The sequence below is a fragment of the Bidens hawaiensis genome, unplaced genomic scaffold (genome assembly GCF_021521415.1).
Source record: "Bidens hawaiensis isolate Kalapana, Puna unplaced genomic scaffold, B.hawaiensis_p1.1 tig00002525_1, whole genome shotgun sequence".
Taxonomy (NCBI): domain Eukaryota; kingdom Viridiplantae; phylum Streptophyta; class Magnoliopsida; order Asterales; family Asteraceae; genus Bidens; species Bidens hawaiensis.
In genome coordinates, this window is record NW_027491138.1 from 2,051,982 (window position 1) to 2,078,484 (window position 26,503).

The 26,503-nt window shown below is 35.3% G+C and overlaps 2 protein-coding genes across 2 annotated transcripts; one reads left to right on the forward strand and one right to left on the reverse strand.

Annotated features, from left to right (window-relative positions):
* The first annotated feature begins 2,034 nt into the window (after positions 1 to 2,034).
* Positions 2,035 to 4,391, forward strand: LOC143620000 (ABC transporter G family member 6-like). The gene has a single exon (XM_077091806.1). It carries the CDS (start codon positions 2,127 to 2,129, stop codon positions 4,359 to 4,361), a length of 2,235 nt encoding a protein of 744 aa, XP_076947921.1. The 5' UTR covers positions 2,035 to 2,126; the 3' UTR covers positions 4,362 to 4,391.
* An 8,536-nt stretch (positions 4,392 to 12,927) lies between these two features.
* Positions 12,928 to 21,512, reverse strand: LOC143620001 (SAC3 family protein A-like). The gene is made up of 12 exons (XM_077091807.1): positions 21,450 to 21,512; positions 20,270 to 21,052; positions 18,545 to 19,006; positions 17,590 to 17,691; positions 17,303 to 17,400; positions 15,587 to 16,268; positions 14,833 to 14,973; positions 14,669 to 14,728; positions 14,322 to 14,452; positions 14,094 to 14,227; positions 13,312 to 13,541; positions 12,928 to 13,241 (listed from the first exon to the last, which is right to left on the reverse strand). The coding sequence occupies exons 1-12, from the start codon at positions 21,510 to 21,512 to the stop codon at positions 13,140 to 13,142; spliced, it is 2,988 nt and encodes a 995-aa protein (XP_076947922.1). The 3' UTR covers positions 12,928 to 13,139.
* Positions 21,513 to 26,503: the final 4,991 nt, after the last annotated feature.

The following is a 26,503-nucleotide window of genomic DNA, read 5'->3' on the forward strand; positions in this document are numbered from 1 at the left end:
ACTCAAATTCATGCCCCATCTTTAGACATAGACTGAGTTATGCATCAGAACATACTCTCCGGCCTTTGTCATTGTCATCTTTAACGTCATCTTTCTTTCACTACTACAACGAGGCATGGCCACATGATATTAAAACCAGCAACCAATGCCGGCTATGAGGCAAGGTTGGGTGGTCGATCGACCCGGCCCGACACCCCGATAGGACCGATTTTTTTTAAATTATATATATATTTTTAAAAATATATATATTCTTAATGTTTAAACTTTAAACCCAATTACTCAATTAATTGAAGGCCCAAATTTATTTTCCCGATTTTTTGAGACGGCCTTGCCAACAAAATTAATTAAAGATGAAGTCGTGTGCACTGAGCTATTTAAATAGTCGAGTGAGCACATCCTAGCTAGTAATCGAAGGAATTAATTTTCTAAAACTAGTATAGATAACTTTTAAGGCCATTACAGTGATGGAACTTAAACACGTAATTTGGGGGGGGGGGGGGAGGCTCGAAACTTGAACATATAAGTATTATATAATTTTTCTTCTTTGACATTAAATTATTCAAAGTAAATAGACTATGTTTTATACTTTTAACAAGAAAAAGGGAAGGCCGGTGCTCCCTCCCGTCTCTTAAAAGATCCGCCCATGAGTTCACGGGTCAAGTTCCAAACCTTTTTAATACTGAAGTGTGAAAAATCTTAGATTTGTGAAAAGAGATGCAATGAGAAAACTTATCATAAGTTCAGGGGGTGTTTGGGATTCTTTATTTTACCTTTTTATAACTTTTTATTAAATTAATAACTTACAATATTATAACTTATGAAACTTTTCCTTTCATAATATAAGTACTTCCAAAAATCTTATTACTTTTTAAAAAATTAATAAGTTATAAGTTAGTGAAAATAGCAATCCCTAACACCCCCTTAATATTAGGGTTTGTTATTCTAATTAAGTAGCTTATAATATTAATTTTTAGTTATAGGTTGGTGTAGGTTAACTTTTTCTAGAACGTCAAATTAGCATATTATTTATTTTATTTAGTATTTCAATGTATAGATAAAAGTATACTACCAATAGAAAATCAAGTAGAATATAGTTTACCTATTTGTAACAACAATAGATTATAAACTGTAGATTACCATCCTCACCTAATTTAGAAAGGGCCCGCTCCTTAAAACCTTAGCTGCATGCCACCGCCAATCAACTCATGCCACGTGTCACGATTGTTTACCTTGGCACTCCTCCCACTATTCAATAACGTCTTGGACTCTTGGCATCATATTAGGCGATGTAGTTCACCACACATCTTTCTATAATTAATTATTATATCTAGGCTTAATTTTTAGTCGCAATAATTTGTAAAACGTAATTTTATATTATCTATTTTTATTGTATAATATTTTTTAACAAATAAGAGAAAAGCATATATCTTATAAGTTAACTTTTAAACTAATATAGTTTTAATTTACAATTATTATTACTTTTACTTAAAAAACATTAAATATTGTTTCAGTTAGTTTGTTTTTCTTTTTAATCTGAGAGGTTGCTACCAAAAAAATCCTGGATTTCTGTTAGTACTCTCCTAATCAACGAGATTATATAATTGTTTTTAAGCAGATTTTTATTATAACTAGACCAAAGTTTAATACCTCGTCTAAACACCATTAATTTACTAAAACTTTGATATAGCTCTCGGAGAAATAAGTTAACCATATATTAAAAAAAAGGCCACACGAAAAGTTATAATATTCTGTTTATTTAGACTAAAATGCGGCTATTATTCACACGAAAAGGTTATTTAAATTATTTAAATATATGAAATATCATTAGTCTATTTTTAAAATTTTCAAAAAACAAGTTAATTAATTAATAAATGTTATTAAAAATGTAAAAAATACAATAATTATATTTTGCATCATAGCTTACACAATGACATTCCACGTTTCTCTCTCACACACAAACCCCATGCATTTCTACTAGAGAGAAGTGTGAACATAAATTGTCTACACACCAATATATATAATATGTCTGTGTATATATACACGTATTTAACATCTTCAGCTTCTTCACACCTCCCTTAACTTTTCACCTTCTCTACAACTACCTCCTAACATCTTGGACACCTTACATGTCAAAGATGATGTTGGACAGTATAATCAAGTGCTCACCGTTTCACGACCGCCGGAAGGCGGCCGCGCCGTCTCCGACGCTCGGTGAGCTTCTGAAACACGTCGGAGACATCCGTAACCACGTTAACGGAGATGAAACCCCGGCGCATAGTGTGTTGGAGATGAGTGAAACCAGCAACGACCCTCGGCCATTACCGTTTATTTTAGCGTTTAATAATCTGACTTATAGCGTCAAAGTAAGAACTAAGATGGCGATTCCGGCGGTGTTTGGTGGACGGAGTGGATTAACCGGTGGTTCTCCGGCGACTTCGGTTGAGGCTGTCGCCGGAGAGAGGTTGTTTTCGAGGCATAAGGTGTTGTTGAATGATATCTCCGGTCAGGCGAGAGACGGTGAGATATTAGCGGTCCTCGGTGCGAGTGGCTCGGGGAAATCGACTTTAATCGACGCGTTAGCGAATCGAATTGCGAAAGGGAGTCTTAAGGGGACAGTGACTTTGAATGGGGAGCAATTGGAGTCAAGATTGTTTAAGGTGATTTCGGCTTATGTGATGCAGGATGATCTCTTATTCCCGATGTTAACGGTCGAAGAGACGCTTATGTTCGCGGCTGAGTTTCGGCTCCCTCGGTCGCTTTCGAAGTCGAAGAAGAAGTTGAGGGTTCAAGCTTTGATTGATCAGTTAGGGTTACGAAATGCGGCTAAAACCGTTATTGGAGATGAAGGGCATCGAGGGGTTTCTGGCGGGGAACGACGTCGTGTTTCGATTGGGATCGATATTATTCATGATCCGATTGTTTTGCTACTCGACGAGCCGACGTCTGGGCTCGACTCGACGAGTGCGTATATGGTGGTGAAGGTGTTGCAACGGATTGCGCAAAGTGGGAGTATTGTGATCATGTCGATACACCAACCGAGTTACCGAATACTCAGTTTACTCGATCGGTTATTGTTTCTGTCGCGTGGGCAGACGGTTTATAGTGGTTCCCCAACGAACCTCCCTTTGTACTTCTCCGATTTTGGTCATCCGATCCCAGACAAAGAAAACCGGACCGAATTCGCACTTGATTTGATCCGAGAACTCGAAGGATCACCTGGCGGAACCAAAAGCCTCGTCGAATTTAACAAATCATGGCAAAACATGAAGCGGTCTCGAAACAACATTGATATTGGTAATGAAACACCAGCACATGGCTTATCGCTCAAAGAAGCGATAAGTGCTAGTATCTCAAGAGGCAAATTAGTATCGGGTGCGGGGGCCACCAATGACGTCAACCCTGATTCATTGGTCCCCACCTTTGCCAATCCCATGTGGATGGAAATGACCGTTTTGTCAAAACGGTCATTCACTAACTCACGCCGAATGCCTGAATTATTTGGGATTCGGCTAGGTGCAGTTGTGGTCACCGGGTTCATACTCGCGACCATATACTGGAATCTCGATAATTCCCCGAAAGGTGTTCAAGAACGATTAGGGTTCTTCGCATTCATGATGTCTACAACGTTCTACACGTGTGCAGACGCGCTACCAGTCTTCCTTCAAGAACGTTACATCTTCATGAGAGAAACCGCTTACAACGCGTACAGACGATCGTCATACGTTCTCTCTCACTCGCTAGTCGCAATTCCTTCGCTCATATTCCTCTCGTTCGCATTCTCCGCTATCACATTTTGGGCGGTGGGACTCGACGGAGGTTTTTCGGGCTTCCTCTTCTATTACTTCATAATCCTCGCTTCTTTCTGGGCCGGAAGCTCGTTCGTGACATTCCTCTCGGGTGTCGTCCCACACGTGATGCTCGGATACACCATTGTCGTCGCAATCCTCGCATACTTCCTTCTATTCAGTGGATTCTTCATCAACCGTGACCGAATACCCGGATACTGGATCTGGTTTCACTACATTTCACTTGTGAAATACCCGTACGAAGCGGTTCTACAAAACGAGTTCCAAAACCCGATCAAATGCTTCGTTAGAGGGACGCAGATCTTCGACAACAGCCCTCTTGGGGAAGTTGATAACTCCATGAAATTAAGATTGCTAGAAAGCATGAGTAAATCGCTAGGAGTGAATATTACCGCCAGCACATGTTTAACCACCGGAGCCGATATACTGGAACAACAAGGAATCACTGATCTAAGCAAATGGGGCTGCTTGTGGATCACAGTAGCATGGGGGTTCTTCTTCAGGATCCTATTTTACTTCAGCTTGTTGCTAGGAAGCAAGAATAAGAGGAGGTAAAATGTAAAAAGTTGAAACTTTGTGTACTGATATGCAAATTTATGGTTAATATATTTTTTTTTTTACTTTTATTTTTGTGATATGTATGTATGGAAATAATAATTAAATTTGGTTTGTTGGAAAATTGCATGCTAATTAATCCTTTGAATATAAGCCCTAATCACTTTTAGCTGAGTATAATTAGTTCCTTAACTCACTTGTTCATAACTAGTTCAGTAAACTAAAATCTCATTAATTTGTTATTCAAATCGAGCCGATTTGGCTCAGCCTACATTGCACATATCAACTTTGAGAAAATAGTGATGGTTTCGGATAAATTTCCATACCTGATTTTCTTTTGTATTGTGAGTTTGATAAAATTGTGTCGTTTTAAGACTTGTTAACGTTAAAATTGCTGTTAACTTGCTATATAATTACTTGTATAAAATTAATATATAGAAAATTATTGAAATGTAAAGTAAATAAAGTAAACTGAGTCAGCTCGCAGAGTTACCGCTGACTTGAGTTTAATACGGGCTCAATTTCTAGCTGGTATTATCTTTAATGCTAACTCTTTCATAGAGTACCCATGCTATCAACTATACTTTAGTTATTCTACACTAGTAAATAACTTTTAAAAAAAAAGGCATGATACAAGGAAATCCATGATTATCTTGTGAAGCAAAACTTTTAAGGAAAATAAAAACATACTTATGCAACAAAAGACAAGACGACAACATGATAGTCGTGTGACTATATCGAGAACTCTAATATTTTATCTTAGTTAAATGAACAAAAAGCATTGTATATGAGAAGACCCATGACACAAAATGTTATCGCATTAGCATACATAGTTGACATTTGACTATAGCGGTAACGTCAATATTTTACTAGGTCAAAATCAGATAAAAGAATTTTTTTTTATAATTTGAAATGATGAAATATCCTCACATGTTAGGCATGTGAGGAGTTTTTTAGCTAAGTTTTAACGCATATTAGTATTTAGATATGTTACAAAAGATAAAAAATAAAGCATAGTACCTAAACTTATCATTTAAAAACCTTAATATCTAAATTTGTTACTTTTTAAAAACCATAGACTAATTGCGTGAATAGTTCATTTTATTATATTTTATTTTACTATATTATTATTATTTTTTTCTTAAAAGGGTGTTTTAAAAATTTTTGCTGTATTGTACTTGCAAGATTACATTAATTATATAAGCTTGTGTGATTAAGTTATAGGTTGTGTTATTATATGTATATAAGTGTTAGTGATATTATACATATGTTGCGTAATTATCTTCTGCCTGATATAGTCCCTACAAAAACCGCACTCTCTATATAGGTTTAAAATGATTGAAAAAATCAAACCTGAAATAGTGAAATACATAAGCCAGATTAAGAAATTGAAAAAGAAACGTTTGTATTCAAAATTACCATTAATATACCGGTTTTCTCAAAATTAGAAAGAAAATTAAGGAATCTGATTTTAGTATCATTTATTTGGACGTCATTTTCTTTCTGTTATGATTAAGATGTCTTGCTGTTGAATGAACTACTTGAGTTGTATAAAAATGAATTATACCTTGTTTCAAAATACAAAATTTTATAAAATAATTGCGAAACTTCATGCTTAACACATGATTTAGCTGAGAAAACTATGACCATTTATTTAACGACAAACTCACCATCCCTAACATATTTGTAATTTATACCATTTTGTTTATAACGAGATTTAAACTGTTGTCAGTTAAGAGGGATTTCATAATATCTAGGGGTGTCACTCATGGTTGTCATCTGGTTGATGGGTTTCTGGTTAACGGCTTAAATTCTCTAACCCTAACATGAGCAATATATATATATGTGTGTCGTGTCAAGCCATTTAAAATCGTGTTATGTTCGGATCATATCTCATCTCAACCCATTTAAGTTCCTTATCACAACACCTTGGCATTTTTTACTTTTAAAAATATACTCTCTAGTGTTTTAAATCGACATAATACTTGTTTTAACGTAAAAAATTAAAAGCGAATGCCATTTATCTACGTAGAGGTATCATTAAAAATATTTTATAACATACAAAGTTAATCCTTCATTTTAGTAAAATAAAAAATAAAAGAGTTAATCCTTCATTTTAGTAAAATAAAAAATAAAAGAGGTAAAACTAAATTTGATGTGTAAAATGCTTATATGCGTAAAGAAATACTTGCTTGATAAAAATTTAACAGTAAAATAAACACGCTTTTAGTACTATAGTTTGAACAACTTAGTAAAATTCAAACAGAATAAAAAAAAGATAGAATCAGAATTGCATTTGGCATTGAAATTGAAATCAGAATTTAATTCTTATTGTGTTGGTTAACAAGTAAAATAATTTGAATTGATAGTAGTTCACTCAAATATCTTTTTAAAGGAATTCAAAATTTCTTTCAAATTAGGGAGGATTTTGAGTAAAGGAATTGTAATCTCTAGCTACTCGTCACTGCTAAAATTGACACTTCCGTAGTGACCCTACCCTCCGCCACCCTCCACTAAGACTACTTTTATTGGTGACCTCTTATGAGGTCATGACACTATTTAAAAAATAAATAAAAAGATTTGATAGAACCGAGCCCCGGTGCGAAAGCGTGAATAATGGTCGTTATTAACGGTGGAGCTCGGATCTGAGCAAGGATCGAATCGTATTCACTCTTGAATGGTATATGGACATGTAATCAAAACACAAATAAAGAAGTGGTAGTATAATTTCATTAGTCAAGGATTGTCATACAAAGCACTCATACATACAATAAAGATCAGCCACCTCCGGGAGAGCTCATCCCGGAGGCGGCGGCTCTCTCCTAGGGATAAACCCTAGATCTCACCAAATACAAAATACACTTCTGCTAGACAAATTAGTAAATACATCTATTTATACTAGTCTAGCATGTCTTGGTCTTCAAGCCATCCACCCTTGGTTGAGGCCAAAAATATTAATTATTTTTCACCCATAATTATAATAATTCGATGCGTCGGTCTAAAATACAAGTCTCAACAATCTCCCCCTTAGACCGATGCCATCGAATTTCAACTCTATGTGATCAGCAAATAATCTTCCATTCTTCAAATCCGTTTCTTTCCTTGTAAGTCATCTTCAAACCTTTCCTTTGCTAGGTATGCTCGATGAGTGTCTTCGAGCAGATTTTACTTGGAATATATTCTCTTTCGAAGAATACATATTCCCTTTGAGTAAGCTTCATTCCTCTTGACTTGTTCAAGCTTTGCTCGAATAAGTCCATCGAGCAAGCTCATTCTTCTTGATGTCTTCAGCTTTTCTTATTCAGCAATCTTTATCATGCTCTGATGTAAATCTTGCTCGGTAACTGAACTGTGCTCGAAGTCTTTGCTTTGATTCACATGACATCCTCTTATTGCATCCATGCTCGTCCCTATGTGCTCGATCATCCTGTGCTCGTAACACTTGGTTGGAACTTGTATGATCAAGCTGTTTGCTCGATTGGCAATCCATGCTCGATAGAAGAATACCCTTGCTCGTTGAAGTGTAGCTTGCTCGAAGCCTTCAACACTTAGAAGAATCAACCATTAAAGATTCAGAACCTTGCTCGAAGTAGTAAATCATGCTCTATCGTACCATACTCACAAACAATGAAACATCTCTAAAGAATCTTGGATTATTGATCAACTTTTCCTTAACTTGAGTCTTTTCACTTGATTTGAAGCAAGCAATTTGCAATGAAATTCAGGAATTTTAACTCCCCCAATTTTGTTGCAATTGTCTTTGAAAATTGTGTCTTCAAATCAAGTATGGGTGAAAACATGACACTCTTCAATTTCAACAATCTTTGTGGTTGATAGTTGATGTTTGACTTGGTCAACTTATGAAATGATCCGGAAAAATCAACCATCTTGATCTTGTAAGCACCTTGTTGAAGTTGTGAAGTTTTGGTGAATTTTGCCGAATTTTTGCTCAAAAATGACCAAAATGCCCCTCGTTGACCCGACACGGTCAACAGCTGAGTTGACCAGAAAAGTCACTTCCAAACAGTCACTCAAACTTGGGCAAACATTTTTCGTTAAAAGCACATGGTTAAAAAGTCAACGGATAAGCCAATATTAAGTATTTTCTCCATCTTGGCCCGTTTGACTTTAGAAAGTCACCTCAATCAAAAGATCCAAAAGTTTCTTCAAAAACTTGTAATTCAATCAAGAGCATGGATTATCGGTTCACGAGCACACATAAGTCAAAGTCCCTTCACGAGCATACTACCAAATTTTTTTTTTTTTTTACTACTCGAGCATGGACCATGCTCGAGACCTTGCTCGAGAAAACACAGTATTTTTCTGTAGTTACTCGAGCATGCTGGAGGGCTTGCTCGAAGCCTTGCTCGAAAATACTTGACTTTTTCTCTGTCATCGAGCATGCTCGAGACCATGCTCGAAACTACTTAGTTTTTCTTTTTTCCTGAGCATGCTCAAAAGCAAAATCGTGCTCGAAAACACTTGTCTTTTTCTTCTCTTTTCATGGGCATGCTCAGGAGCCAAAGTGTGCTCAAAGAGGGTTTGCTCAAGTAAAACAAGGTGTGCTCGACACCAAAGTGTGCTCGAAAGCACTTGTATTTTTCTTAATGATCAGGAGCAAAAGTGTGCTCGAAGAATAACAAACACACCAAGCACAGTTTCATGCTCGAAATTCTTGGAAAGTTTTTCAAGACATGACTGAGCTCGAGAACCTGACATGACATTTGTGCTCGACTTTGCATGCTCGAGCAATCAATAAGCTACCTTTCGAGTAACCATATCGATGCATGTGCTCGAATCCAAACTTGATGTGCTCGAAAAAGGATTATATGCTCGGGGTAAAAGCTTAACTTTTTCTGCACACATACTACTCGTTTCAGCTTCAAAATCATCAATTTCAGCACTAAAGTAAGCATTTTCACCACCAAATTCAGCAACAGCAGCACTAAAATTAGTAGCATCAACATCTCGTTAACAGCACTTTATAATCAGTAAACACTCACCTCGTTAACAGCATGTTTTAATCAGCAATTTCAGCACATTATAACAGCAATTTTCAGCACGTTAACAGCACTTTTAACAACAATTTTGGCCCGTTAACAACAAATTTTCAGCAGCAATTGCTCATGAACTGCAACATATCAGCAGCAACTTGTTCTAGACCAGCTGTGAATTTACCATTCTGCCCCTAACTGCACTTGCCCATTTAACCAGATTATTTAAGCAGCAAACAGCCCAAAATACCCCTGCAAAAATCGTCAACAGCAGCAAACTTTTCTGCACGTTAACAGTCTTAAACAGTAAATTCCAGCATGTTGACAGCACTTTTTAACAGCAAGTTCAGCATGTTAACAGCGCGTTTTAACTGCAATTTCAGCAATAAAATTTGCAGTACAATCAGCTCATTAGCAGCACTTGTTAACAGCAAATTTAGCCCATTAATGGCACATTTTAACAGCAACAAATCAGCCCATATGCTCTTATAAATCATGCAGCAGCAAACGAAGATTGCAGCAACAGTAAACATACCAACAGCAAGATGCTCGTGTAAAACACTGTGCATTAGCAGCAAAATACCGAAACTACCCTCCAGCAGCATTTTAATCAATATTTTGCCCCTATGGCAGCTACATGTATTCGTTAAAAGCAACTAGTCATGACCATTATATCTGCTTGCTGCAACGACATTGTACAATCTGCATAGTCCTTTTGTACCAGCTGCAACTTATAATTTAACTGCTCGGGAACTGTTTGTGCAGCAGCAGCAGACAATAATATTTGCAACAGCAGTGAAATTACATAATTGCCCTTGCACTCCTCTTTGAGCATATAAACTGTTCGAGAAATAAACTTTCTGCAGCAACACAAACTGTTCGAGAATAAAACATTCAGCAGCAGCAACTGTTCGTGTATTTGCTCATATGCTGAATAAAGCGTCTGCTCGAGTAGGCTTGTAACTTCAGAAACTGTATTTAAATGCTTGTGAATAATCATTACATCAGCAACATTTCAGCAGTAACTGCAACTATCCATCTGCTCGGGAATTGATTCTCACATATGCTCGAACACATAATGAAATCAGCAACCAAAAACAACTTCTTTGAACACACAATCTGTTTGTGAATGAATCTGCTGCAACTGATTCCAACTATTTTGCTCCTGCAGCATCAGCATATTATGACTGAAATGACCCTTCAGTTAACTAAGTAATGACCATTTTGCCCATAATAATTCATGCAGCAGCAGATTAACAGTCCTGACTCGTAATTGTTCGTGAAAAAATAGATCAGCAACAGCAGCAACTGTTCGCTCATATGCATATCAGCAGCACACACTCATATCGCTTATGCTCGTGAAGAAACAAAATAAACATGTAAAAGTTGCATTACCAGCTGTACATATTGCAGCAACATCTGTTCCAGAGAGTATATTACCAAACTGCCCATTTAATCAATTGTACACCAGCAGCAGCAACTCGTATCTGCAATTTGTACGAATACATATTCCATCAGCAACTGATTGCACCTGGTGCTGTTCGAGAACTTAACTTCATATCAGCAACTTTATGACTAAGCATATCAGCAGCAACAACCTCCATTAATCTAAAACGAACCGAAAACTGTAGATATGGACGAATTTGAACTTATAAACGTGAAATTGATGTTGAATCTCCGAACTAATCATCAACCCAAGCATCAATTCACATAAATCATCTCCAAATCATCAAACTTCATCCAAATCCATGCAAAAACCCACAAAAACTTCAACAAACTTCAAGTTTAACGTCCATGGCAGATTAAAGAGCGAATTGAATCAAATTCAGCGGTTAGTCTGAACGATTCGGTAACCCTCTCTGATACCACTTGATAGAACCGAGCCCCGGTGCGGAAGCGTGAATAATGGTCGTTATTAACGGTGGAGCTCGGATCTGAGCAAGGATCGAATCGTATTCACTCTTGAATGGTATATGGACATGTAATCGAAACACAAATAAAGAAGTGGTAGTATGATTTCATTAGTCAAGGATTGTCATACAAAGCACTCATACATACAATAAATATCAGCCACCTCCAGGAGAGCTCATCCCGGAGGCGGCGGCTCTCTCCTAGGGATAAAACCCTAGATCTCACCAAATACAAAATACACTCCTGCTAGACAAATTATTAAATACATCTATTTATACTAGTCTAGCATGTCTTGGTCTTCAAGCCATCCACCATTGGTTGAGACCAAAAATATTAATTATTTTTCACCCATAATTATAATAATTCGATGCGTCGGTCTAAAATATAAGTCCCAACAAGATTAAATCCTTTTCACACTACAACCCGGGTTGCAACCCCAACCTAGGTCACAACCCACTTTTTAATTAAATATTCTTTTGTTTTTTTTTCTTTCAAACAATTTGTTGTTTATATAATTTGAGTTTTATTTAATAATTTATATTATTTGACTTATTTCAAAAATCTAAAAACATAGTCATGTTTAGTTTATTTTTATAAATATTTCGATATCAATTTTATTAGAAACAGATGACTTTTAAAAATATGTATTTTTTAATATTATTATATATAAAATTTTGTTTTTTCAATAGTTGTAAAAATTCAAGGTTTTTTTAAATAGAATTATGATATTATCTTTTTTAATGATTTTTATACTTCAAATAATATTGTTTAAAAAATAAATATTTTTATTAATTTTACTAAATTTTATAGAATAAATTAAAAGCTAATAAGATATATGTATTAAACTAATTGGTTTGGGTTAAGTCGGGTTGTGAATAAAAGTGAAAAGTTGGGTTGGGTTGGGTTGTGTAGGTGGAAGAAAAAGAAATTAATTTTTTATTAAAAAGTTGAGTTGGGTTGGGTTGTGAATAAAAGTAGTCTAAGGTTGACCATCTACGACTACAACTACAATAGCACCTATGTTGCCGCCACCACAACATCATGGGCCATGGCTATCTCCACCTTCACCGCCTCAGCACCTACCATAGGCAACGACTACACTGACAAATTCCAATTTCTTTATTATTGTTTTGTCATCATTATAAATTTAAATTGTTTTATAGATTTAAATTTTTTTAGATTAGAAATGCTTTTCATGCAAATTTAATTCCAAACCTTTAAATTCGAATTCCTAAGTCAAACTTAAATTCTTAAAAAAGATGACAAACTAACACACTATAAGAGCATCACCAGTGTAATACAACACGCTCATTCGTGTTTTAGACCGTCAACCAAGCATGCCATATCATCAATGTTAATTCGTGTTTTAAACTGTCAACTGAGTATCACATATCATCAATGTTATTCTTGCTTGCAAACTAATGGAAAAAGTGGTGTGTAACTTCTGTTTATAAATCCAAATGTGTCACGTGGGCACATAGATGTTCTAATACAAATATACCTAAAAAAAGAACATATGTTGATTTAATCTTTTTGTTTTTTGTTTATACTCCATGTGAAAAAGATTTTAAACAATAAAAAAACAAAATTGAATATCAATATCACATGTTTAAATATCAACATAAAGCAATCAAGTTGTAAAAAAAGCCTAACACAAATTCTTATATCCCATCTGCCATACACATACCTCTACATAAAACAAACAGATTCTAATCAAAACATCTTTAACTATATCACCCGTTTCTATCCGGATAATCATACACTTCCAATCCCATATCGAGCCACACCTATACGTATAAACTCCAGCACCATTTCAAGATCGGGCGTAAATTAGCTCATCTAGTGTTTGCTACATCTTTCTTGTGTACGCTTATTATGATAACGAACGCATCAAAAAATCATTAACAGCAAGACTCGCATCTCCATGGGCCACTGCATCATCTGGCTCAGGCATGAACAAAAAAGCCATGGATGCCTGCATAACAGCATCCAATATTAATAAGTTTACCTTACCCACCCGTTTCATGACCCATTTACAAGCGTACCTTCGCGTCAAGCATTGTTTCACCAGAGCTGTCGGTTGCAAGGCACGCACCGTGAGCCTTTAACCATTCGGTACATTCTTCCAACCCAGATGTGTCTTTGTCATCGGTTGAGTCGGCTGACTGGAATTGGAACCCAAGGACCTGAGCCACGTAAGATACTGGGAGTGTCGGGCGGTATGAACGGGTCATGCATTTCACAGCTGCGTATCGCATCTTTTCAACATAAAGATCTGTAGAAAAAGACGAGAATAATATATAATTGTTGGTTATGAAGTGTGTATTCTTTTACTATAGGTGGCAAAATGGGTGGATTGGGTGACGGGTCAAAATAAGGTCGGGTTGAAAGTGGTCTGACACTCCACGTCTCCACCCTGAAACACCTTTTTGATGTTCTAGAAACAACTATACTTAAATAATAATCCAATTAAATTTTAAGAGGTTGTATCGCTTTAGAAGGTTGTACCACTAATGCCTGAGGTCGAAATTGGTCCAATGTCAAAGTTAGGGTTTGTAAGAGGCCATGAGGTTGGGTTTCATGTACTTCAAGGTCAGAATTGGCCAAAATTGGCTAAAGTTGGTCAAAGCTGATCATAATTTAAGAAGAGGCTTTGTTGGTCAAAATTAGAGTTTGTATAGAGATTAATATGTAAAGATAGCCAAAGGGGCAAAGAAATCATGAAAGGGTTGTTTGATAAAAAGGTTGATATGTAAAACAGATGTGAGTAAACGGGTCACAATTGAACACCTATATGTTTAATATTAAAGATGGAATAATTTCTCACCCATAAGGCAGGTATTTAGGTTAGGAGCATTCTTGTATAATTTAAAGAACGATACATAATTTCCTGAGGTCACAGCTGCACGAACTGCAAGAGCATGTTTCAACCCTTTATCTTTCCTTGCTTCAACTGATAATCTATATATAAAACAGAAATATTTCACTCTGTTAATTATCCACTGAAAAATACACGTATAAATAAATAACTGCACAAATATTTCACGTTGTGAACCTCGACATTGCTGATAAGAGATCTCTATTATTATTAGAGTGCAAGATAACACAAAGTAAATTGTATGCAGAAAATTCCATATGTTGTCCCTCAATTCCTTCAGCATACAGGGTCTGCAATTGTGACTGGCACTGTAAAACAAATAAACGGTTTTATCACAAAAAAGTTGCATGTAGGAACAGAATATAAGATATTTGATGAAAATATATGGCAAATGTACTAATGTTAGTGATATCATACAGTAAATAACATACACAATTACACTGTGAACTTAAAGAATGATTTCTGTGATTTCACTTAGTTTAAGGACGAAAAGTGAATTTGCTATAAAAGATTAATGAACAAACCTGGTTATACTCAGACAAGTCTCCAACCTCTATTGCTAAACGGGCATGAGTCTCATAGACCTGAACATAAGCATGAAACAATTAGAAATTGATAACTAACAGATATGTGAGTAAGCTTTTATGGTAGGTTACAAAAAGATTGAATGGGAAATATAAAAGTATACCTTAACCGTTAACTCATTGCGTGTCCGTTGTACTGTAAGATCTTGCCTAATAGATTTTAGCTGGTCACACTTATAAAGATAGTTTTTCTGAGAATCTTGAACAAAACGCAAAGCTTTTTCTAATACTTCCTCTGGTCTCACCTGCACAAGAAGCAAGTAAAGTACTTATCTCAGAACGTTCAGTAAACCACTTGTGAACCATTCAGCAGAAGCATGCTTATGTTCGTTCAATTGATAAACAAATGAACATGAACACATGTTCCGTTCGTTAACTCCGTTCATTTACGCTTATTTATGCTCATTCATGTACGCTCGTTTATATATGTTCACTTATGTCCATTACTTTATGCTTGTTTAACTATTCATTCAAATTTATTTATTATTAATAGTCTAATATTGATTTTTTTTTTAAATTAACTTTCATATTTTAAAACCCTCAAGTCCAAATTAAAATCAGTTTGATATCTTTGTTTGGTTTTAAAATGTTGGATGTAATTGTGAAAATGATGTTATATTGGACCAAATTTGGATATTCACATTTACTTCAACTTGGTGTTCGTTTGTGTAAATTTATATTCGTTTAGAATATTAACAAACAAACACAAACAAACATGAACACATTCATCTTCTTAACGAAGATCACAAACAAGAAAATCCGCTTGCTTATGTGTTCATGTTCTATCATTGTTCGATTAAAATTTAAACGAACGAACACAAACAATTGCTTCAGTTCGTTTACAGACAGGAGACTTACAGTAGCGGGATCTGGAGCAGAAGTGAGACGCAGGTAACGTTTCTCAATTTCTTGACAAGTTCCTTTAACAGTAAGAGAATCCCAATCAATATCTTCAACCGCCCTGCTAACATCAGCACCATCCGAACTATTACTATTCGCCAACACAGATGCAGACGCCCTTCTAGTATACAAATTGCCACCAACACTTTTGCCTTTTGCAAGATTTGACACTACTCGATTACCATGCACTTTTTCAAACCGCTTCGACCGACTTTCCCGTCTTTTTCTTTCCTCAGGTGAATCCGCAAGTGCAATCGCACCTGCATAATATGGAGTCAAACTTTGTTGTTCTTTATCACTATCACTTGATGAGTCACCATTATTATTATTCAATCCAATCCGTCCATCACCGATATGTTGCCTTTTAGCTGGTCTAACGCCGGCTTTATTTGTTTCTTTCTGGTTTCCTAAATAAAACTTAAGGTTACTAAACTTATTATTCTCCTTGTTTTCTGGTTTTGCATTGAAAACTTGTTTATCCCTTTCGTTATTGTTTACTGGCCCACCGTATTTTACATTTATGGGGGTGAAAGATGGTTGTTTTTCAACAGGTTTTTCTTCTGGCAAAGGCTCCCACCTACTCTTGGTACGCCTACTTGGACTTCTTCGGTTTTTCATCAGTGATGATGGAGTAGTTGAGCTATCAGAAAGCATGAAAAATAAATTTGTTAAAAGAATAACAGTGTTTACACATTATTGAGCATAGGGGTGTAAACGAGCCAAGCTGAGATCAGCTCGCAAAAAAGCTCGAACAGAGCCGAGCTCGAGCCTAAAAATAAGCTTGTTTAATAAACAAGCCCGATGCAGAGCTTCACTTATCGAGCTAAAGACGCCTCGCGAGCCTATTATTTATATAACTTTTTTTAACATATTATGTAAATAAATATGACAAGAATAATTAAATACTATATACCATATTTCATTACATATAAATTATATGTGTGTGTATACATAATTTAACAAAAATAAAAAAAGAGCCATGCCCAAGCTTGAAAAACTACTCACGAGCCGAGCGAGCCAGATCGTCAGGCTAAACGAGTCTATTGTTTATACAATTTTTATTTAATATACCACTATATTGGTAATTAATATTATGAAAAAAAATATGAAAAAAATAACTAAATAGTATATATTATGTTATATATAAAATATACATACAAAACTTAAAAAGCTACTCAAAAGTCACGAGCAGCACTCGAGCTTTAAGAATAAAACTCGAGTCGAGCTGAGCTTGATCCAAGTCGAACTCTGGCTCAGCTAGGCTTGTTAACACCCTAATTACACATCTGTGCAATATATAATCATTGTCTAATCTATATAGGGGTGAGAATAAACCAAGTAAGACCCGCGAGACCTGTACCGATCAGACCCGGTTATATTACACTACAGTCGGTTCCCGGGTTCTGAGAATACCATTAACTGGGTCCGGCTCGGTTATGGCTCCTAATCTCCTATAGGGTGAGCATAAACCAGGTAAGACCCGCAAGACCCAAACCGACCAGACCCGAGTGTTTACAATAGGGTCGGTTTCCAGGTCCTGAGAATACCATTAACCGGGTCCGGGGCAGGTAAGACTGTTTGCTCACCCCTAAAACAATAAAACAAAGTGACAGATATAGACATATATTATTGGGCAGCAGCTTATACATAAAGAGAACTAGAGAAGTAGCATACTCATTACTGATCAAATCCGTGTTAGGTAGTGGAAAAAGAGGTTCAGTATCCCAGTCGCGTGTAGAAAGAGTGCCATCAGTACTTGCCTTTGTAATAACCTGGAATAAAGCAGTATATGAGTAGCGGTGGTAATATTAACTTACTTTTTAACAACAGAAGTATGGTTAAGAAACATGAAGATGAATAACAGTAATAACAAAACATAATGCTACTAAATCTACTTCATGTTAATCAAATGTTGTCATAGAAAAGTGAATGATGATATTCGTGTAATCGTGTTTGTTTACCTCCTTGAGGATATCTTGACAAGCTGACATCTGTTTATCATCCCTGCAACGAGCCAAAGCCCTTTCTACATATCCACGCAGGGATTTCGGAAGCATACCAGGCTGCAAGCAACACAAATTTCAGTAGATAGGCCCATATTAACATCACTTTGCTCTATCTAAATACATGCAGACATGCATGCGTGTGTATAGAGAGAGAAAGAGAGAGAGAGAGAGAGAGAGAGAGAGAGAGAGAGAGGTCCAAATAAGAACCATTAAATAACTGGAAACCAAAAGAAACACTTTGACCCTAGGATCATATTTTCAGTGAATTGCATAAATCTGAAACAATTATGTCTCTTCCACTCCATGATCAAAGGCCAAAGGGTGGTTCCTAATTATTTAATGGCTACACATACATACACATACGCATACGTATAATATACATACACATACACACATACACATATATTGAAACGTTTGTTTCACAACCATTAATATGTAGAGAACCGCATACTGCATTTGTACGTAGTGCATACAAAATAATCAGAAGTAGTGGGAGAGAGAAACAGAGAGTGTTACATAAATAGTCTTATGAATCACATTCAAAGCAGTACTACCTATGCATTATGCGGTTCTTTATATTATGCATATTTACAAAGATGCATAATATAAAGAAAAAAGTTCCAATTTTGTTTCAATATTGTGAATTTCACTCAATCCATTTCCCACGACCTGATGTGGCTTGCCAGTTTTGTAAAATTAAAAAGGTGGCACATCAGAAAGTATAACTAACCATTTCGGCCACAGCATCAATCTAACACAAGTGGCACACAACTATTTTGCACAATTGGCATGCCATGTCAAAACATTATCGCGGTAAACTTTGAATGAAATTTAAAAAAAAAAACAAATCAAAACTGGGATGGTTAAATGACAATAAAATGAATGTCTATATGTTCGGATATAGTCTCACCTTCAGTGAAGAATCAGCAGCAGCATGTGATGATGCTTTATCATTATTCTTTGGAACTGATACACTTATATAAGCCGGTTTGGTCACTCCAACTGCAGCGTTATTGTTTTTGGGCAAACTTACTGGTAAATTTGAAGAGATTCTAGGGTTAGTAGGAATCTGCACATTGCTTGCTCGGGCCGAATCAAAGGATGCAGCAGTTTGAGGAGGAGGTGGTGGTGGTGGTGGTGGCAAAGAAAAATGATAAGTTTGGGCCACCTGATTAGAAGTTGCATATGGTACATATGGTTGTTGAGGGACTGGGACCTCGGGCTTTTGTTGATTCTGGAAGGTTCCAGAAATAGGATTTAAATCTAAAGGCTTCTGAAAGTTTGATTGCAAGTTACTAACATTGTAAGTTTGGAAGCCCTGACCCTCTTGTTTCCAATATCCATCATGGACATTGTTAACTGGTGCACTAGGCTGAGAACAAATCGCAATATAATTTAGTCCATCTCAATAGCTAACATATTAAAACTGTCAATAATTTTGAAGAATTATTGAACTCCAAAAACTTAAGTTGTACAGAAAGTGCAATATCAACACCAGAATTGATAGAATGTCGCATTTGCCCTAAAGCGGTGTTTCTAGGATATAAATAGCATAATATTTTCACACGTGTATACATTTATAGCTTGTTATCTTTGTCTGATTACAAAATGCAAGCACGTATGGATACATATTTGTATGGAAGTAAGGTCGTTTGTATAGATGCATGCATTACACAACTACACGAGTATGCCTAATTGTTATGTATGTATTTATGAACATGTGTATGCATGAACTTATGTATGGATGCATGCATGTTTGTATCATGAAATAAGAAGCTAACATGATATATAGGATAACTGCAAACTCAATCAGCAAATGAGATTCATCAATAGTAGACACGATAACTGGTTTTGGATACTTAATAGTGAAGATCATGATGCACAGTCACTTGTGTGAACTTGAAATGACCAGAAAAAAAACGTCTTAAGCAGGTTTATAAAAATGAAAAATGGAAACAAACCAGAAATTGATATGTTGCCACACAACACCTGGCGTAACAAAAAATAATTTCATTGAGCAAAATTTCAACAAGTAGCAAGTAAGCAACATCTACAATAGGAATATATCTTTACATGAGTAGAAGCGTATGATAACAGAGTAACAGACTAACTCATATACGGTTAATTCCCTTTTATATGACACTAAACGACAAACTAGCAAGCAATTCAAATTCTAACACGGCAATAAATATGATTGTGGATCAATTAAGGTACAATTTTGTATTTATATGGTAAAAAAATGCATCGTCAATTCAGTTTTTTTGCTTCCATGCAATATGTGAGCACATGGACAAACACTAAACGAATACGAAAAAAGGATGGTCAAAAGTCTGTTGGTTAGATAGCCTCTTATTGTATTTAAAGAACATTATATGTAACCTATTAGATTAAAGATCTCTTAAACATATTCTATAGATAAAAAAAGAACTTGTTCATTCTGTGGAGAAGAAAACAATAATATTAGCAATTAGAACTTATAAAGGTAACATATAAGCTAAAATAGACAAATTGTAACAGTCAGAAAGTATACTATATCATTTCTCATTGGTTATCCGTTTGGAAATAAACTTATAGTTAAGAGGAGGTTTAGTATGGAATATTATTATCACTGAATACAGAAAAATTAATCCCAAACCTGTACTGAGGGCAACTCAGATGCACCAGATTCTGGCCTCCAAGACGAGGTGGCCGTAGATACCGCCACTTGCTGACTGTTTGGAGCAGAGTAACCACTGGCAACAGCAGGATGAGCTGGCACCAGATTGGAAGCACTGGTAGAAGCTACCTTTTCTGTTCCAGGAGCACAAGTAACTTCTGTTTGACTATAATAATCCGCCCACTGTTTATAATCTGGTTGATATTGTACAGATGTTACAGCTGTGCTTTGAGCGTTATAACCACCATTAGATTCTGCTGTGTAATTAGGATATTGATGGCCATAACTCGCATAGCTTCCTTGATTCCACGAACCCGTCTGAGTATTATTGTAATTTGCAGTTGGATAACCACCAGATGTCTGATAATCACCAGGATTGTAATAAGTTGTTGAATAACTGGTGGGTCCAGCATAAGACCCTGCATTCTGAAATGATGAAATAGGCTGATGAGGAGCACCTGTGCTTTGATACGCTCCTGCTGGTTGACCATATGTTTGACTCGGTTGCTGTTGAGGGTATGGTTGACTCGGCTGCTGCTGATAGCTATTATAGTAACTTGAATAATTTGTGTTTGCATATCCGTATGGATCATTGCTTGGATATGCCGCGTAGTTTGCATACTCTACAGTAGTTGCTCCAGTAGTGGAAACAGGACCCGCAGTCGCCTGTGGAACTGAGTGGGTCCAGGATGCTGGTTCTGAGCCAGGAGGTGGTGCATAATAAGATGGTGCTTGTGCATGGCTCGGATCAACTGTATGATGCTAAAAACAAACAAACAAACAAACAAACTGTATCAGTTATGAATCTAAAATACACCATTATCAAAATCTAAAAAGAACTAGCATCTAATTAACAAATTTATCAGCATAATATCCAATATCATTAGACCTAAAACTTATAATCACAAAACTACAAGACATATACATATATTCATATTTTGTGTCCATGATAATCGTCTTCCAAAACACTAAACCCTAGAGACATACTATTCTATTATATACACAGAAATCACTTGAACTAAAATTCAATCAACTGTAACCTAATTTTGCTTAGAATCACTAGACTTAATCATTGAACTGATAAGTCTCAACAACCAAGCAGCAATGAGTAAAACATAAATTATGAATTTAAAAGCAGTAGAATGAGTTAAATCCCAACCTCAAGTGAAGTATTTGAATCCAGTGTAGCTCTGGTGTCTGCAACTCCTCCTTGATTCATCATACGCAGCCTCCTGCAAAAGCAAATCATAAGCTTAAACCTCAGATAATAAAATTGCAAAACGATATAAGAAAAACCCTAAGTAATTGGCCGGAAATAAGTTACGAACCCCTGGGAATGCAAAATATCTATCTGGTGGCCGACGATTGAATCTGTGGATTGGATGAGAGGTGAAAATTTAACAAAAAGAAAGAAATTAATTTATATGTAAGAATTAAGGAACGATTGATTGATTGATCGGAGAGAGCGAGAGAGAAAAGGGGATTAGTGAAAGAAGATTGAATTGAATTGAATTGAATTGAATTGAATTGAAGCAGGCAGGCGTCTACGTTGGGTCCTATTTGGGGTTCCCAGACCCAAACCAATGCTGGCGGTCGAATGGAATGGAACTAATGGTGGCTTAGATTACAATTTGCTCATTTCTAAAGGGCTTATATACAAATACAATTACTTTCAATTTGCTTAAGTTTTATATATATGTATGTTTATATTAAATTAAAAAGTTCACTTCTGTTTGTTAATGGTGAGAATACTCTCTACTCAACCCCCCCCCCAACACACACACCCACACCCACACCCACACCCTCAACCCAGGCGGTTTATTAGTAGGCCGCATTTTTCACGATGGTGTGATGGCTTTGACATGGCACCATCCCCCGTTGTATCGTATATGGTCTAAATGCGCATATTTGTCTATCATGAAACTTTAAGCCTCGGCTATAAGAGAGGGATATTTTTCCAACGCACTGTGATTATCATGATGTCGCTAGGTCGTATATAGCTTTAATTTTGAAGGCTTTAAATATTATTATAGCAAACATGCAGTGAAGCAACATGTATATGGATATACGGGTGAGAAGGCAAGGATGTGATTAAAATATCTTTTAATGAATTGTGTTATCTAATTTAAAGAACACGTTTAATCTTCTCTTTCAAGTTGGGACATATAGATCAAACAATCTTTTAGAGTTTTAAGATCTAAGTAGTGGCTCTATTGATATTTTTTTAGTCGTTCGTACTAGCAAACCTTGATTGTCTAAATAGTAAAAAGCTCATCGCGGGAGCTTATTACCTATTTCGCCAGTTAAATAAAAATCAGTTCGTATCCATGGGTCCAACTTTACAAATGTTTTGTCAAAACATCATGAATGCCCTAAACGCCTCCATTATTGACGCATATAGTTCGTCTTTGATTGAATGCCACACTAAGGCATCAAAAGTCATAAGTAAATGTTGCATACATTGCTTACATGTGACAAATTCAGTGTAAACCATTTCCAAGATTTATTCATTAAACAATTATCGGATCTTTCCATTAGAAATGTATATAAAGGAGTGTAAACCCTAGTTCAAAGGTTGGATCACCAACTTGAAGGTCTGTGACAGACTATTTAGAGACACTCAAACCTTTCTAAAAAGTGTAATAACTCGTCATTAAGACATCAATTTCTAATCAGTTTGTACCATATTAAACAAATTAAATTCATATGAAGGCCGCTTAGTGCAATTGGACTTTTAGTTTAATGATGTTAAATGATTTCAAACTTTTTAATGGCTTTTAACTTGATCTTGATCGAAAACAACAGCTCTAAACAGTGAAAATAATCGAGAAGAACAAGAAAGAAAATGAAAAAATGCGCAAAAACTTGAACAAGGAATGAACAACGTATTAACTTGATAACACGAATACTTAAACTTGATAAATAACTAGATCAAATTAATATACCAGACAAAGACCTTAATAACTATAAGATTATTATGTGCTTATCCTTAACTGGTAAAAGATTAGCACACTCAAACAAATAAAAGAAACCAAATTAAAAACTAACTTATTGATTAAACAAACCCATATGTCCTTCATTTATTCAACCAACCTTTAATCAGCCACCTAGCCAAATCCATGTGGCATCAACCAATTGATTTTAACAGTTTTGTTTTTTGAGAATGACTATAAAATTAAGGTGTTACCGGACACACTTGAACCGACTTGCATTCGACATCAAACTCACAAACAAAAATTCCAACAATCTAAGTGACATACTTCTTTTATGTATATTTCAAGCTTAGTGGTCAATTCCGACAATACAACTGCTAATCCTGATTTTATACTATGCAAGATAGGCCTCTATTATGCGGAGATGAGAAATTTATTTTAAAGTAACTTTGTCAAACACATGCCTCAACCACAACCAACATATCAATATAATTATGCAGACGATATTGTTACAGAATTAAAGTGTTTCATATTATCATGCGGCTGGTATACGTACGTAGTTTCATAACAAAATAAATGAATATTGCTACAGCACAATCAGGACCGTCTCTGAGAATTTTAATATCTTAGCCGAGCTGAAACAAAAAGGCATGTAAGCCCTATGTTAAAAGATTAAACAATTCTCTTGCAATTCAATATTAATAAGTTTAGATTAGATTTTCTATCATTATTAATAAATAGATTTTTAAATAAACTAACAGCGGCTTTTGTTTAATTGTTTTGAGTATAATGGTGGGCTTTCAATGGGTTGCTGACTTAGTGAAGTGGGCTTGGCTGGTATGGGCTTTAAAGAGTTGGAGCTAGACTAAAGCTGAAGCCCGTTTTATAAACAATATGAAGAAAGAAGAGGGCAGAATTATTATTGACGTTATTCTCTCTGTTACAACTTCTGATTTCATCTTGGTCTACGATCTAGGGTTTGGTGTTAGTTAAGTCACTTCATTCTTCTGTTCTTGGGTGATTGTTATCAGTATTTTCTTTATTGGTTGAGTTGTCAAATCCTGTCTTCAAGATCGTTTAGTTCTCTTGTATTCTTCAGTTTGTGTTTAACTGAAGATTTTGGTTGTAAACTGGTAGAAGTTTGGTTTAATAAAGAAGATATTGTGTTTGTGACACCCTAACGAGTAACGAAATATATAAGCTACTTTTTTAAAACGACATTATCGTTATAACAATAAAAATAGCAAAAACATAGTAATAATTCAAATGCTATAATAGCTAACCTCTAACCGATGATTCGTGAAACCCTCCTAGCATTCTTGACAACCAATTGTTTGATAACCACTTCGTAGTTTATATTATCTAAATATCCAATTGTTCGACCGAATAGCTACTTTTTTAAAACGACATTATCGTTATAACAATAAAAATAGCAAAAACATAGTAATAATTCAAATGCTATAATAGCTAACCTCTAACCGATGATTCGTGAAACCCTCCTAGCATTCTTGACAACCAATTGTTTGATAACCACTTCGTAGTTTATATTATCTAAATATCCAATTGTTCGACCGAATAGCAGAACAACCATAAAATTAAATAATCAAATAGTTAAAACTTAAAGTCATACCCTAGTGGGTCACTGAGTTGGTATGGCGGTGGCCGATGTTTTTTTTTGTGGCGCCGACAGTGGTTGACTGCTGGAGATGGTGATGACTGGTGGCAGGGAACTAAAGGAGGGTTGGAACTTGGAAGGGGGAATAAGAACTAAAGAACGTCATCAATGGCCTTATTTTTATCTGCATTTTCTTTCCTTTCTTTAACTGATTATTAACTTTTTTATTATTATTGATTTTTTTTATTTTGGTTTGGGCCAATAACCTAAATTATAACTATTGGATTTAGAATAAAAATTTGTTAGACCCAATAATTTTAAAAGTGATCAAAATCAATTTGTAATACATAAGAATTATTTTTTAAAATACATATAAAAAATACATAAAAAAAATTGGCTCCAGAAAAAAAAGTGCCCCGCCGTGCGACTCCCACACCTTCAAGGTCGGGCCTGAGCACAATTATAATAGTATATGGTCCATGAAGAAACATTTTATTTTAACTTTAGTTAAACGAGGGTTTTTGTTGGGAAAACAATGGTTTAAACTTTAATCAGCCTTAATGTTTTGATAATGACTTAATTAAGATAATGTAACATAAAATAGTATTAGTTCATTATTGATGTTTTATGTCACATGCATTTCTCTTAGCACTTGATTGATCATCAATACTCACAATTAAGCAACATAAGACTTAATTAAGACTACACATACTCAAGATCAAAGATTATCAAGTTTATGTCTACAAATGGTTAAATCAAGATTTCTACACCAACATGATGATGAAGAAATCACAAAACCAGTCCATTGAAGATAAATTAACAACTTAGTTAAGATAGGTTGCTGGTTTTTATATAGAATAAGTTATAAAAATATATTTAAATAAAATTGTTTAATTATATAATATATGAATTTCAAATACTATTCAAAATGCTTATTCCACTTTTGATAACTTTTGATAAGTTTAATTATATGGAAACCGTATTATGTTTCTTGTTGGCTAAGATGGAAATCCTAATCCTAGTCTATTTATATTCATGTTATGTATTTGTAATCTTGTGCGCCTTATCAATGAAATAACTTGGTTTAAACCCGTGATGTAGGTTCCCCGCTGGGGCCGAACCACGTAAAATTCGTGTGTCGTGTTTATCGTTATTATTTTCTAATGTTTACTACGTGTCTTATTGTTTGTGCTAGTGTGTTGTTTCCGCTACGTGCTGATTTGTTCCTAACAATCCCTACCATTTCAGGGAGACAACTAGTGAAGAAAACTCTTGACCGAGGATCGAGGAGATGACGTAGAATTAATTAATTAGCATTCACTTGAATCTCTATAAATTCACTTGTGTCATCTTTGACCCTTAAGTACTTAACTCTTTACTTATTTGTTTGTGTTTGTTTTTATAAGTTGTGAAAATAGTTTAACAAAGTCATTAGTTCATTAAAATCAAATTAAAAAAAATTATTAACCCCTTCTAGTTTTCTACAATTTTTGATAAAAGAGAACTATACAAAAATCACTAGAAAAATGTTTTGTCAATTAACGACATACTTTGGGAACAGACTAAGGGAATAGTGTCATTCCAATACCAAAAAATATACGTATATAATAATTAGTTATGTACATATAGTCATGTATTCCTCTTTCTAGACCTGTTGAAAAACAC

What these genes read in the sequence shown, in the direction of transcription:
- LOC143620000 (XM_077091806.1), top strand. Translation starts at nt 2,127, where the DNA reads ATGTCAAAGATGATGTTGGACAGTATAATCAAGTGCTCACCGTTTCAC.
- LOC143620001 (XM_077091807.1), bottom strand. Translation starts at nt 21,512, where the DNA reads ATGATGAATCAAGGAGGAGTTGCAGACACCAGAGCTACACTGGATTCA. An exon ending in CTGAGTTGCCCTCAGTACAG is followed by an intron (nt 19,007 to 20,269) that starts GTTTGGGATTAA and finishes ATTTGTTCTCAG; the next exon opens with CCTAGTGCACCAGTTAACAA. An exon ending in CTGCTGATTCTTCACTGAAG is followed by an intron (nt 17,692 to 18,544) that starts GTGAGACTATAT and finishes TGTTGCTTGCAG; the next exon opens with CCTGGTATGCTTCCGAAATC.